This window comes from Salarias fasciatus, chromosome 3 (assembly GCF_902148845.1).
Source record: "Salarias fasciatus chromosome 3, fSalaFa1.1, whole genome shotgun sequence".
NCBI classification, from domain to species: Eukaryota; Metazoa; Chordata; class Actinopteri; order Blenniiformes; family Blenniidae; genus Salarias; species Salarias fasciatus.
Genome location: NC_043747.1, coordinates 26,557,290 through 26,572,156, shown reverse-complemented (window position 1 = coordinate 26,572,156; position 14,867 = coordinate 26,557,290). Strand labels below are relative to the sequence as shown.

The window sequence follows — 14,867 nt, the reverse complement described above, 5'->3', positions numbered from 1 at the left end:
GTTGTTGTTTTTTTTTTGTTTTTTTGGAGGGGGGAGGGTATTTAAAATAATCAGAAAACTTGGCGAGCCATCAAAACAGCACGTTTCCATAGCTCGCCAACAGGTGTCTTCAGTTTACAAACTCGATAACGAAGAATTGACAGACTTCTGAACTTGCTCCAAGTTTCATTCCTTTTGTCACATCTGGTAAGTTGATTTCATCGTTTATGAGCCTGTCCTCTATTTCCAATTCTGATTTCTGATGAATAAGAATGGATTGAAATCTGATCTGACACTAAAAAGTTCAACCTGCCGCTGAAATACATTTTCTAAGAATTTACTTAAAACTTATCGACCCCCGTTGTACTCAGGATTCTGAATCATTTTCCGAGTCGCCCGAGAACTTGATGACATGAGATTGACAGAAAAATGGCACAGGATTTTTTTTTTTTTTTGTTCAACCTAATCTGTTCAATAATATCAAAATAACTCTTTATAATGTATCCAGGTGTTCTTGTAATTCAGAGTTAGTCTCCCAAGTTCATAAAACGAATAACTGAAAACACACAGGAAGTAGAAAAACTGTTGTGAGATGAGATCCATTGGTTCCACCTGCTGCTTGAAGCACATCTGGTAAGTCTACATTATTCTAGTTTTTATCACAACTCATAGTTTGTAGCCATTTTTCTTTCTTGAATTGACAGAGCATTCACTATTGAACGGAGTCACAGACCCAGACATTCTTCACTGGCTCCAGCTCAACCAGGGTTCTGCAACCTTCATGGTCAAAGTTTTCCATTTGGCCTGGAGCTGCTAAACATGCTAATGATCTGAAATGAAGAAAAAACTAAAAATCACATTGAATAGTTAGAATTTAGATATACTTTACCTGGTTTTTTTTTTGTTTTTTTTTTGCTTCAGTGTCTTTTTTCAGCTATTTATCTTTTTTATGAATTCTTGACAATTTTAGCCATTTTTGCTATAAGTTCAAATATTTTCATTATGAAATTAAATCGAATTAAATATTAGTTTTAAGCTTTTTGACAGTTTTTATTTTATTATATTTTCTTTTTTTAATCAGCATTTTATACATCTTCATTTTAAATGGAAAAAAAAAAGTTTGTTTGTGAAATCCATGGAGCTGCTGCAGGGTCGCTGAAGGGCCACATGAGGCATGAGAGCTGCAGGTTGCAGATCCCTGGTTTAAATGAGGCACATCTGGTAAGTCTGCGTTAACGCCATCCTCTGAGCTTAAAGTGTGTTCAGATACGAGGACTTAAGTTCTATTGAGGCATAGTGCCAGGCTGTTTTTTTTTTCTTTTTTTTTTTCAGAAGTTCACCTGAGATGAGACGTTTTGATGATATGTACAACTAGAATTTGGCACTCAGAGAGCGCAGACCTCCGCCACAGCTCAAATCAGTCACCAACAACAATAACAACACCATACATAATAAAAAAAAACCATTTTATTTCTCCCCAACCAAACAAGGTCTGGGAGAAAGCTGTTTGTTGCATGTTCATATCTCAATGTGTTGCCCCCCAGTGACTGACACTCTGGAATCCCCCTATTTTTGTCTGTTCTGGATCCTGGTATCCGGAATACTTCCGTGATCTGGATCAGCAGCTGATATCTCTTCGAGTCATTGAAGAACTTACACCGTAATTTTTTGCTAAGCCCCCGTGTCATTTATTGTTGAGTTATGCCCAACTACAGGCCTGCTGACAGCTTACTGTTAGTTCTTCAAACAACAAAAACTTCCTATTTTAATCCAGATTTTACCAAATCTCAACTTCTAACGATAGGTTTGAAGTTGGCGTACCTGGCAAGCTCATGCAACTTTTTCAGTGTATCGTCCACAAACACTTAAAAACTTAAGGAAACCTCACTTCAATCCTCGGTCAGGAAGTTTATGCTGGTTCCAAACGGCTGCTGTTTGCCGAATGATGACCTGAAGAATATCTGCGCTGTGTGAGAGACATGTAAATATGGTGTGTAGCGCCTGTTTCCACGACCATTTCAAGTGACAACGCTGTGATTGTGTTTTGAAAAGGCACACCGAGTTGACGGTGGAAGCACTGCTGCTGGGCGGGTGGTGGTGCTGCTTGACGGCACCATGTTACTGCTGAGGGGTTTGTGCCGTTGGACATTGCCACGCAAACGTGAACGTTTTTGAAAAACGATGCGTTTTCACTTGAAACAGGCAATCCATTCCACAAGTTTGCGTCTTTTCAGTGGCAACACGGTTGATTTTATTTTTTCTTTTGCTTCCTGCCAAAAACGGCGTTGTGACGGAATTTCCCCCAACCCAAGAGAGAGATCGAAGATTGTCGTCTATTTTGATACCAGAAAAGACATTTATTTTTGTAATGAAGACAGACTGGACGCCCGCACCCCTCCCCCACCTCTGGACCATCCTTTATCTCTGTGTTGATTATTTATACATACACACACACCGCCGACAGGAACCTTAGCTGTTTGTCGGCATCTGAAAATATTTGAACTCTGTTGACGAGACGATATGAACAGGCGAGGAGATCTGATGCTGTACCAGTCCTCCAACACAATCGAAAAGGATATAACAATAATAAAAAGTGATGTTCAGTTTGATTCTACTTGAAGAATAAATAAAAATTGAAAAAATAAAGAGTGTGGACTTGACTGTGTGGAAGTAACGGGATATTTATCTGAGTAAATGTTTGTTAAACGTGCTGGCATTGATATAGGATGAATAGACAAGTGTATGACGTCCATACTTCTTTTTTTAAATGCTCAACAGAGTATGTTCGTTTTTGTTCAGTCAAGTCTGTCACAATTTATATGATTCAGATGATTTGTGATATATTGCTGTATTGTTATCTATTAGCTAATGCTAGCTGGGATGGTTTATTGTGTTTACTATGACTGAAAGACTCTATCAACTCTTGTCATTGTTTAATGTCGGCAGATCTAAGGAAATGTCCCTGATGATAAAATGACGACACAACAAATGAGATGGTCAGCGTTTTAATCAATATAACGTTTAAACATGCTAAATATGAGCTAATACGACATGGCGTATGCTAATGAAGAAAAACAACTAACATCTATCCCGACGGAAGCGTCGAGTTGAAAAGCCCAGGCAGCAGTGTAAAGTTTGGCAGCTCGCCATTCAGGAACTTCATATTTGACCAAAGTTTTTTGGAAAATGACAACTTGTTTTGTAACTGGCAGAAAAACTCTATTCAAGGAATTCCGTGAATTCAGACTCCATGCGTTCTTTTCTTCTTTAAGTTTCAAGACTTGGGCAGCTCTGAGCATTTGGTGGTTTCCACCGGGACCGGGGAAGCCGGATCACTGGAAACCTGGAAAGAGAGAGAAAATCATTCATGATGTGATTCAGACTGAAGACAAACACAAAACACACACAGGTTTGGTTTCCCTTCAAACTGGTCCTGCTTCTGATACTGTCAGACTTTTTGTTGGGGGTGGGGGAGGGTAGGGGCATGATAACTTCCAATTTTGATTAAAAAAAAAAAAAAAGTTATTTTAAGTGCTACAAGCAAACTTCTTACTTTTCATACAGATATCTGTGGAAAAAGTACACTTGTAGATATTTTTTCTTTTAAACTTGATTGTTTGTGAAGTGCTTTAACTTTTATTTTTTACAGGTTAGATATAAATTAAAATTATTAAAAAAAGGTTCCTTTTGTAGAATTCAACCAGTTTTTTCTGTCCCTTTCAATTTGCTCTTGATGATTGATGTTTGTATGTCATACACAGCACTTTGAAAGTGCTTTATAAATAAATGTATAATTGTTACTGTTGTTGATAACATTATTATTATTACTAATAATGTTATTATTAATGGGATTATTAGCTGTATTATTGTAATAATTTCTGGATTTCTAATAACTCCATAGAGGTAACACTAAAATTGATGAAGTAGCAAAACATGAAGAAAATAAAAACTAACTCTGAAATAATCTACATGTACAGTGTAAAAACTCGTTGCCGAAACATACGATATCAACATAAATTTCAAGAAAATGAGTTTGAGTGAAACTATCATGCAGCAAGTGAATATTTCTTCATAAGAGATCTTGAAATAACATTTTTCAATCGAGAAATACCTGAAATCAAGACAGATGAGACTTTTGACTGAAACAAGACTAATGAACTTGGTAAGATTTTTAAAAAGGAACCAGTTAAGAAAAACAGATACAGCAGGGACGTCACGGCGTCTCGCTGCATTGTGGGCCGTCTTCTCGTATTTAAGTGAAACCGCGAGGTAGAGGAAAGATCCAGGTGCAGCTTGACCTCACCTGACCTTCTCACTGGGTGACGGAGTTCACGCTGCAGACAGAAAAAAGGATGTCGTCTTACTTCCATTCAGGTTCAAGAGTAAAAACGCATCCAGTTCCAGGAAACGTTTCCACGGCAACCCAGTGTAAACGGGTAAAAACGAGACTCTGCTGGTTCTCCTGTTCATGCGCGACTGGAGTTTAGTCGTTAAAAACAAAGCGGTTGCACCAACTACGCCGTTTTCAGAGCGTTGCCGTGGAAACGTGGCCTCAGGCCCTCAGAGCCAGCTGTGTTTTGCTCCTTCACCTCGCGGTGTCTCTTCTCGCTTCAGCGAACCTGTGTCTCAGCAGGAAGGCGGCCACGGCTTCAGCCACCTGCACACAGGAACCACGGCTTTGAACACCTTTGCTGTTTCAAGGGCTGTCCAGAGATTCCTCAGAATTTCTACAGATAATTGTGATTAATTGCATTTTGAATTACATGTTTAAAATTCTGTTGTGCTTTTCAAGGCAGCTAAAAGTAGATAATGTAAAACATTCTATAGTCCACCCAAGAAGTTGTGATAATTAATTTAAATTCAACCTCTAGTTGAATTTAAATTAATTGTGATAACGTCCTGGTTGGATTTATTTCTTCCGAGAGTTTCTTAGTCTAGGAATCAAATGAACACAAATAATTTCCTTTTCGGCCTTGTTGAAATTTTTGTCAAAATAAGGCGCCATGTGGACCGTTTCAATACAATAATGACATCAAATCCAGTTGTCAAATAATAAAAACAACCCACATTCCTGTTGGTTTGCCACTACTAAGATTTGAACATTTTGAATTCTCGCCGGGAATAGGTACTTTGTGTTACAAATCCACATTTCTGTTTCCATGTCAGTAGAAAAACCCCACCATGACTTGTTTTGTGTCGGTGGTGTTGTCGTACTCGAAGACCACCGTTTGACGGTCTTGGTCTTTTCAGGGTCTCAGCCCTCTGGAGCCCTGTTTTCTCTTTTTTTTCTTCCTCTGTCATGTCTGATTACAGTGGAGAGGCCGCCTTACCTTGTCGGGTTTGTTCTCCTGCACAGCGTGGCCACAGGGGGGCAGCACCTGCATCATGAATTTACCTGAAACACAGTCACAGATAAGGCCAGCCAGTGTTTAACCTTCAGCTGCAGTGAATTCTGAGGAGAACACTGCAGCCAGAACAGGCGGAAAGGTTCTCTTCCTCAACCCTCTGGTGGATCTCACAAATGGACAAACACACAAGTATGTTTTTATGGCTCTGCAGGACAAAAACAGACCGAGTCATGTCACTGTGAGGACCACACACACGAGAGCTGTCACTTTCAGGGAGCTTGTTGACTGACACAAGCAGCTGTCTCTGGAGAGGAGCAGCCTCCAGGTGTGTGTGTGTGTGTGTGTGTGTGTGTGTGTATGTGTGTGTGTGTGTGTGTGTGTGTGTGTGTGTGTGTGTGTGTGTGTGTGTGTGTGTGTGTGTGTGTGTGTGTGTGTGTGTGTGTGTGTGTGTGTGTGTGTGTCACTGGTGGAGCAGTTCCTCTTTTAGATAAAGCCACTCTGATTTCACTCGGACTCGTCTGTAGTTTCGCCACACAGTAAAATCTCTCTTGTCAATTATCTCTCCACTTTGTTAGAATGACACTTTTTTAAAAATAACTTCTCTATTTGTTATCTCATAATGCACAAACGACGCAGCCTCTGCAGGAATTTTAGCAACTTTGACCTGCATCAAATAAGACTGGACTTTCAAAACCTTTTAAGGTCTTTCTAGAATGATTACACACTCATTGTTTACTCATTCAGTGTCACATTTCACACATCTCAAAGAAAACTGTATGCCTGAAAATTCATTTTATTTGTAAAACTAGTTCAAAACTGGTTGAGAATACACAGGAAGTCAACAGAAGTAGACAAGTTTCCAGTGTGAAACTTAAGGATTGTCGTGTTTTTTTTCTCACCTTGCATCTGCCCGATAGTCAGGTCTCTGTCCAACCGATCGATTCCTGCAAACAAAAATCACTGAAGCATCAGAATCCTGGAGTGAGGGGTCAGGCCGGTCTGCACTGTGATCAGCTTGGTCATGTGAGAATGAGGACATTTTATGCACCTTGACTACTTTAGCTATTTTGGCTATTTATCGCTATTTCAATTGGTAACAGCTTTTGCAGTATTAGCAGTTTTAAGCTTTTTTGACTAATGTTTAGAGATTTTTTTTCATGTAAGCTGTTTCCTGTTTTATAAAAAGTAGATCCAGCTATTTTATCTGTTGTTAGTTGATCTGTCTATTTTAGCTGTTTTTAGTTGATCTGTCTATTTTAGCTGTTTTGCATTCTCTGTCTGTTTTAGCCTGGAGATTCAATTTCTAGAATGGGTGTGGTGTCTAGATATGTCCTTGACCCTGTTGTGACTCCTCTGAAGGTGGGCTGATCTCACCGTAGGAGTGTTTTCCTTAAAGAATGGCTCAGTGGAGGAGCTACCTGCCAGTAGCAGCAGCTTGGGCAGGTTACAGGCCAGGAAGAGGTTGGAGGTGCCTCTGAACCATCCGTCCCAATACTTCTCGGACTTGGAGAGGTCGATCCGCCACTTGTAGACGCTCTGTGGAGGGAAACAAATGCACATTGACAGGGAAAGTGTGAGTTTTTACAATTTCTATCAGGTTCTGATGTTTAACGGTGACAAAGACTGAATGGAAAGAGTTCAGAAACTGTTTTTACAGTTTTGTCGTGGTTTGGAATGATATCGTGATCATCATGTTACCATGACGAATTCACAGAAAGACGGTGGAATTTTGGATGACGAATGAATGTGATGATGTGTGGAGCATCATGTTGCCATGACAACAGAATATGGTAACATGGGTGAGGACAACCATGTGACCATGACAACAAAAAGATAATTTACATTGTCATGTTTCCATGACTACATGAGCAGCGTCACGTTTTAATGAGGGGTTGTATGTTTTGCATGACACGACAAACATGACACGTCAAGCATCATATTTCCATGGCTACTGAACACTGAGACATCAGCATTGTCATGTTTCCATGACGACAGTGTTTCTGAGCAGTGGATTTCCACCCCCTCACCTCAGTGGCAGCATTTTCTTTGTCATTGACGTAGCTCTGGTCATAGAACTCTTCGCTCCGCTCGGCCACCAGGTCGGGGGTGGGGCTGGTCTGCTCCAGAGCGTCGCTCTCCTCCACCTCGCACCTGAACAATCATCGGACCCATAAAGGAAGGCGTCACGGTGTTCCTTGATACTCCATCATTGCTGCGACTCACCTTTTGATCTGACCAACCATCGAGACCCTGGCAGATTCCAGGTTTCTAATTTGTCCACTCTTGACACTGAAAGAATAAAGTCTAGAAATCATCAGTCAATCAAAGGCAAAGGAAAGTCTGTTAGCCTCATGTTTCCATGATGACTCATAAAACATCACATCTCCCTTCCTACTGAACATGATGACATGGATGAGCGCGTCATGTTTCCATGACGACTGAACATGGAGCACAGGGTTTCATTCAGTCATCATGACTGAATGAGATGTCGCAGGGCACGTCAGGTGTTCATCACACTGGTACTTTCTGCAGCTTGTTTTTGCTTTCATGCTCCTTTACTTCCTGTTTGACGGTGTAAAACAAGAAGTGCAGCCATGCTCAGATTCTGACCTCCACTCGATGGCGTGCTCCATGGACTTGAAGGACTTGGGTCTTCCCTTCAGAAAGTTCTGGATGCTGTGGAGGGCGTCCATGGCACTGCCTGTAGGAAAGGATAGTCAGGCCCTGAACCCTTGGATGCTTGGAAGCAGTGAATAATAAAAAGTTACCTGCCTTCCACCACGTCTATAACCACCAGGCCCACTGCAGTGGGCAACAGCATGCTGCTGGCTGTGTGCACCGCGATGGCGCCGCCAACGCCATGCCCGATCAGGACGATAGGGGGAGGGGTCTCACCGTACGAGGCTCGGATCACATTAGCTACATCGCTAATGGAGGCATGGAGATTTGTGTCATTGGCTGTTTTGTAGGTTTCTCTTTCTTTGAGGGTGTTATATGTGTGGCATTACCTGGACATGGTTTGAGTAGAAAAGTCATCCGATTGGCGGACCAATGTCGAACCTGAACGTGGAATAAAACCCCCACCAAAACCATTAATGGGCTCAACAGCAAAAATGCAGTTTAAGCAAATTTCGCTTATAAAATTAGATTCTAACATCCAAACATTAAAAAATATATAAATTAAAAGATAGCTGCTAATGCTAATAGTTTCAGCACTGACTCTTATAACTTCATTACTATTCAGTCACTCTCCACTGAGGTAAAGTTTTGTTTTTAACTTTGGCATTAGCATTTAGCATTAGCATAACATGATATGATGCTGTAATTTTGATTGGTATTTCTACTTTTACTTTGGTAACAATCCTCTGAACATACAAGTACAAGTAGGAAAAAGTTAGCATACCTGTGCCAGCTTGGTGTTAGCCATCCCAGTCGCACTAACATTAACTTTAACATGATTTCATAGTATCAGTTCAAGCGAAATATAAACCTGTTGTTGGCATTAGCATGACCAAAGCTACTGGGGCCTCATTTAGAAGCATTGCTTACAATGAAAGTGGCGTACGCCACTTCCTTCGCGAACGTCAGGAAAAGTAAAATGAAGAATTGAAGAGCGCACAGCTATGCCAATTGGAGCCCTGGCGTACACTCTAAAAACAAATGTCTAGACTCAACAAAAAAAATCAACGCAACAGTTTGCATTAGTCTTTTTAAGTTATGGCAACCTCAGAAATTACATTGAACCAACAAACTATATTGCTTTGAGTGAATTCGTTTTTTGTCATCAGTCACAGATCATTTTAAGTAATGTTTACTTAATAAATGCAAGATTTTTAAGTTGATAACTCAAATAAATAGGCTGCCCACTTTTAAGTTGTTAAAATGGCCAGTTTCTGTTGAACCTTAATGTTGTGAGTATTTGGGAATACGATGCTGTCATGGGCACTGTGGACTGATTCTGCACAGGCAATATCAGGCTATTAATAAGCCCAGAGGCAATTGGGAACTGTTTTGTTGAACTCTGTAAGTTTTAAGGCCCGTCCATGCTTCACATGTCCGCGTGGGTGGGCGTTGCGCGTTGGTCCGCGTGACGTAAAAATCGTCATGAATTCCTGTCCGCTAGGGTCCGCACGGACCGATCCGCGGACATCCGCGCAGCAGCCTGATTTTGAGACCGCGTTGCGCATTGCGCGCAGGTCGCGGAAGTGTGCGCATGCGCCAGAGCGCCATAGCAAACAAAACATGACGGTAAAAGTGAAAGTAGACGGAGCTCCAGCCTGATGGCTCCACTTGAAGACACCGAAAGAGTGAAAAACTCATGGAAAGAGAGAGCAGACTCTGCCTGGAGGAGGAGAAGGTCCGCAGACAGAAGTGATCGCTCCGGCGCCGCCCCCGCGATTCAGAAACAGGAAAAAAAGGCTAAATAAACTTTAATACTTAATGATAATGTACTGACAATGTATGTGCTTAATTTTCTCTAAATAATCCGTAATAAAGGAGCAGATAAACAGTCTGTAGTGCCAGAAAAGCTTCTCGAGGCCGCGTGGATCACCGCGCCCAGATGAGACGCGCACAGCGGGCTTAAAATGTAGCATGGGAGAAAGCGCGTCCGCATCGGTGGTGCGCGGACCTTCCAAAGCGGACGCAGAAACGCGTACATGTGAAGCATGGACAAGCCTTTAGAGTAGTAGCAGGGGCAGACTAAATGCTCAGTACTTCTCATTCCAGGTTTGACACAAAAAGTAACTAAACTATTTAGATTAACTGAACAAGAACACGACCAAACACAACTATCAATAACACTATTAATATCAGAACATCGAAATAAATAATGAAATCAATGTTTAAGTCTTGAATATCTCATCCCAAACTCCCACGATGCATTGCGGCACTACCATCATCATTGTTAAATTCTTCAAAGAGCCTGTTTCCTTTATGCTGTGACCAACACTAACCATGCCGATGTGGTGTCCTTACCCTACTAAAAATGAATTTTAGTCACCATGAAATGTTGCTTGTATCAAGGTTCATCCTGCTAACCCACTGTCCAGGCATGTTGTGTGGCGAGAGGGAACTTAAAATTGTGAAGTCAACGTTGACAAAATCAAATTATCAAGCCAAGTTTGTTAAGTTATAACAACTTGAATTTTGTTTTAAACCCATCAACAATGAATTTTGAGTTCAAACTGCAAGCAAAATTAAGTTGATGTAATTAAGAACATACCAACTTTTTCATAACTTGAAAAAAATAGGTTTGGAACTTAGAAAGTTTCTCAAAATCAACTAATTACAATTTTTTACTTGGATCCATGTATTAAATCAAGTGGTGTTAGAAGCTCCTCTGAGTTACTTTTTAGAGTGTATGGTGAATTTAGACACAGGAGAATCTGACTGCACAGATGGTGGGGTGAAGAACTGAAGATTCATCTTTTACCATTTAATTTCATCACTTATCAGACTTCCATGTTTCATGCAGTTTTTATAATCAGGCAGCAGCAGATCTATTTTTAACAGCATCTTTAATTAAGCTGCAATTTCAAACGGACATGGCAAACGACTCATCATGACTTTACTGATCTGTTAGAGTTTGCAGCCCAGCCCAATGTTGGTAAGGATCCACACACTTCAGGTTCTCTGTGCACTCTGGACACAATGCTGCGGAGAGTCCCGGCAGATTGGTGAGTTTCTCAGATCAAGTGTTTCCCTGCTGCAGTGCTGTGTTTACATGAATGACTGCTTTTGTTATATTCTGTACAATTGAGAGAAATATTGCAGTATATTAGAAAATATCATTAAATATATTAGGCAATACATTCCCCATATATGGGGTTTAATATTTTGTAATTTACAATATATCACAAAATCGGAAATGATATCTATGTTTTGCAATATATTACATTACACTTACAGAAATATATTGGTAAATACATTTTCCTTTTGTTTGTGTAACTCAAACTGTTGAATGATCAAGAATATTTGCTGAATAAACCATGTTATTACCTGAAGATCTGTCAAAATGTCACCTGGACATTTTCACCAATCAGATCCTGACCATAACAGTCTGCATTTTATTCAATCAATAATCTGAGCTGATATGTAAACATGGACTTGTTGCTCCACAGCAGTAAAACACTTTCTGTACAGTAGAGGAAACTTTGATGGGACACCTGTCTCCTCCTTGTCCCCCACTGCTTCTGAGGACACATCACCTGACGGCATGCTGCCGTTCACTCTGTTTTCTTGAATTATTGATTACGCTGTCTCCACCAAATATCATTTTCCTGCCTCCTCCTCCTCCACAAGTTCTTGTGTTTCACTCTCCCTTAAATTTTCCTCATCTTGTCAGCCATGATTGATCTTAAAAGTTGATTGTTCACCAGGCAGAATATTCAGGGGGTGCTGTGTTGACTATTTAAGGTAGTAAGTGGGTGTATCGAGGGCAGCACATGTGCAGAATCCGCCCACGCTGCTCTCCAAGTCAGCTGTGATTTCTAAAGGGATGCTCGCATGCGCTGCTGTCATGAACCTAACTGATTTTTTGGAGTACGCCGTCTTCCAGTATGCATCCTACACAATGTTTTCTAAATGAGGCCCCAGATCTTTACTGGCTTTCTCATCAGCATGATACTTAGATCATTCATTTAGTTTTGTTCATCTCAATTGGCTAAATTGTCTCCAGTAACATGCAGTCATGTAACTAGCATCAGTATAAATAGATGCTGATGTCTGTCATGTATTTGCTTTAATTTTGGCTTTAGTTATGTCTCGCTCAGGCATCGACGTCGTTCCCCCTCACCGTGACCTCGGAGATCCATGGCGAGCACTCTGCATGTCACTCTGCTGGCAATGGCGGTCTGTGAGGCAGGAACACAGTCATCATGTTAGCAAGCTGCCATTGCCGTAGTCCAACAGTGTAATGAAAAAGTACCATTAGTGTGGGGTCAGAGGTCAGAGCGCCACTACTCACGGTGAAGACAGCCCAGGACAGTGCCGAGTGCCCCCCGCCGTGCAACAGCAGCAGCAGCGGCCCGGCGTCGCCCGCCCGGTACACCCTGAAAACATCACCGCCATCCGCCAGCCCCGCGCTCACATTAACATCCTCCATCTGCTCAAAATACTCCTCCCACGACACCGGAGAGTAGTCTGGCTGATGGCCGCCAGCGCCGGGCGACATGTGGACACAGAAACACACCAGAGTGAAACCAAAGAACAGATGATCTACTTGATCAGAATGTTACCATCTGGAAAAACGCTCATGCTAACAATTCATGAGGCCATATTTTGGAAACGTAACTCTGAACTTCAGGAGGTGGGGCTTAGACAACTTTCTCTGTGGTACGTCTGGGAATGAAGGTCAGTTATAAAGCAAACAATATAAGTAGAAACATTATGTTGCAGGAAGAATATCACTTTATGCTCATAAATCCAAAATATTTTCAGAAATGTCTCAAAAACAAATAAATTGTAGTTCATGCTCACATTTCATGTCGCTTTTAGTGGGTGTGGTTTTTCTGACTTTCTCTGGGAACTATATGAATGTTGAGTTATCAAAAAATTAGGCTGTAATGGAACCCTCTAGAGTTCAGAAGAATATTAGTTCCACAAAAAACTGTTGCAAGGACAAGCTAGTATCGGTCCAAAGCTGATCTGGCTTGATTCCAAGGCTAAGTTGCCTCGGAGAGGATACTTACTGCTCTGAGTCAAAGTTCTCTTCCCACATTCTGCGTTTTGGATGAGAAGATGTAGGAATCTTTGGTTCTGGACGTCTCAGACGGAAAGATGTACAGATGGTCTGTTCTTAAAAGATGAATGGATCTTCGGTTCTGGATGTCCCGGAATTTAAAAAAGGAAGTATTATGCGTCTTGTTGACCCTGGAAGTCTTGGATGAAATAATATACAGATCATTGGTTGTTAGATAGGAAGAGGTACGGATCGTCGGTTCCAGACTAAAAAGTGGTGCAGATTGTTGGTTCTTCGGTCCCAGATGTCTTAGAGACTCGGAGTGATGTTGGGAGGCAGAATGAGTCAATAGATGAAGGTACAGACAAGGAGCTTCAGGACCAAATGTCAGCTGGTCCTGACAGTTGCAGCTGTGGCCTCTCATTGGCTGACAGTGGCTCAGTGGACGGGACTTGTGCTCAGATGGACAGAACCTTCTGGAAGTATTCAACTGGTTCTGGTGAACACTGCATTTGTGAATTGTCTCAATTTTAAAAGGGCAATGATTATCCCTTAATTTATTTCTTTTTGTATTGTTTTAATCGTTCCACGGCCACACCGTTAGCATTAGCAGGTGAGTAGCTTATTGTGTAGTTTTTCAGTGACAGAGACAGAGAGAGGCCAGAGTGGAAATGAAAGTATCAGCAGCGAAGAACTTCCTGCAGCAACACTTATCACTGCGGAGGAAGTTGCAGCTCAGCCCCTCCCCCTCCTCCTGCAGCCCTCAGTAAGTACCCTGCAGTCCGTCATCTCCACCACTTTCATCCTGCAGCACGAGTAACCGACCTCCGAGTGACCAGTTCATTATAAGATAACTACTTGTCAAAGTAAGATAGTCATCCGTTCATCAGTAACTCGTTATAATACTAGTAAGAGGAATGCACAGGTGAACAGGTCAGTGCCAATGAATCAATCTACTAATCACTTTTAAAAGTAATTTAGAGTTTGTTTGTTTTTTTGTTTTTTTTTTTTTGGGGGGGGGGTTATTGACTGGTTGTCTGCAATGTCAAATGTACTTAATACAGTGGAGTTATTCTTTACTTTTAATAATACCAGAAAATTCACTGTTAACACTAAGACATAAGTAACTGTCCATTTTCAAGGTAGTTCAAATGCAACTAATTTAATGTACAGATTACTTTATCAAATTACTAGTTACCTGTGACAATGGCTCACAGCTTAGCTAATTAACTGATTACCTTTCAGAATGATGCACTGTGAATGTATTCTATACAGGACTTTGTTTTTTAGTAAGTACACTAATTAGTAATAATAAATAAATATATGGTGCCTTTTTTCATTAACCTCAAGGTTTCTTTACAATGATATTATTCCTAAATTCCATGCTTGATAATGGTAAACTACGTCTGTGTATCCACAGCTACCCTGAGGTAAACTGACAGTTAACAGAAGTTACTTCATCTAATAACTAGTTAGTGATGAAGTTATTCGATGACTAATTATTTTTCTAGGTAAAGCAAAACTTCAATGAGTGACTAGCCACCCATACAGCAGGTACTAGTTACTCTTAGTTTTGTATGTCAGGCACAACCTAATTGAGTAACTAATTTCTTGTAAAGCTATTAAACAAATAATTTGCTACTTTTACAAGTAATAAACAACTGCCATGAGTGACGAGTTATTCTTCAATTACGTAAAAGAGAACTAGTTAGTTTTGTACGTCAGCTACAAGTTCATTTAGTAATTCATTAGTTATTTTCATTTCACGTAGAACTTAATTGAGCAACTATTTACTCCCAGTTCAAACATAGCTAGTTACTTTTGTAATGTATAACTGAATTGAGTAACTAGTTGCTTGT

General features: G+C 40.8%; 1 protein-coding gene across 1 annotated transcript; it reads right to left on the bottom strand.

Annotated features, from left to right (window-relative positions):
* Positions 1–4,564: 4,564 nt before the first annotated feature.
* Positions 4,565–12,501, bottom strand: LOC115382696 (protein phosphatase methylesterase 1-like). The gene is made up of 11 exons (XM_030084535.1): positions 12,295–12,501; positions 12,124–12,181; positions 8,336–8,387; positions 8,096–8,254; positions 7,938–8,024; positions 7,551–7,616; positions 7,355–7,478; positions 6,746–6,863; positions 6,227–6,271; positions 5,310–5,374; positions 4,565–4,636 (listed from the first exon to the last, which is right to left on the bottom strand). Exons 1-11 carry the CDS (start codon positions 12,499–12,501, stop codon positions 4,565–4,567), a joined length of 1,053 nt encoding a protein of 350 aa, XP_029940395.1.
* Between the last annotated feature and the right edge of the window lie 2,366 nt (positions 12,502–14,867).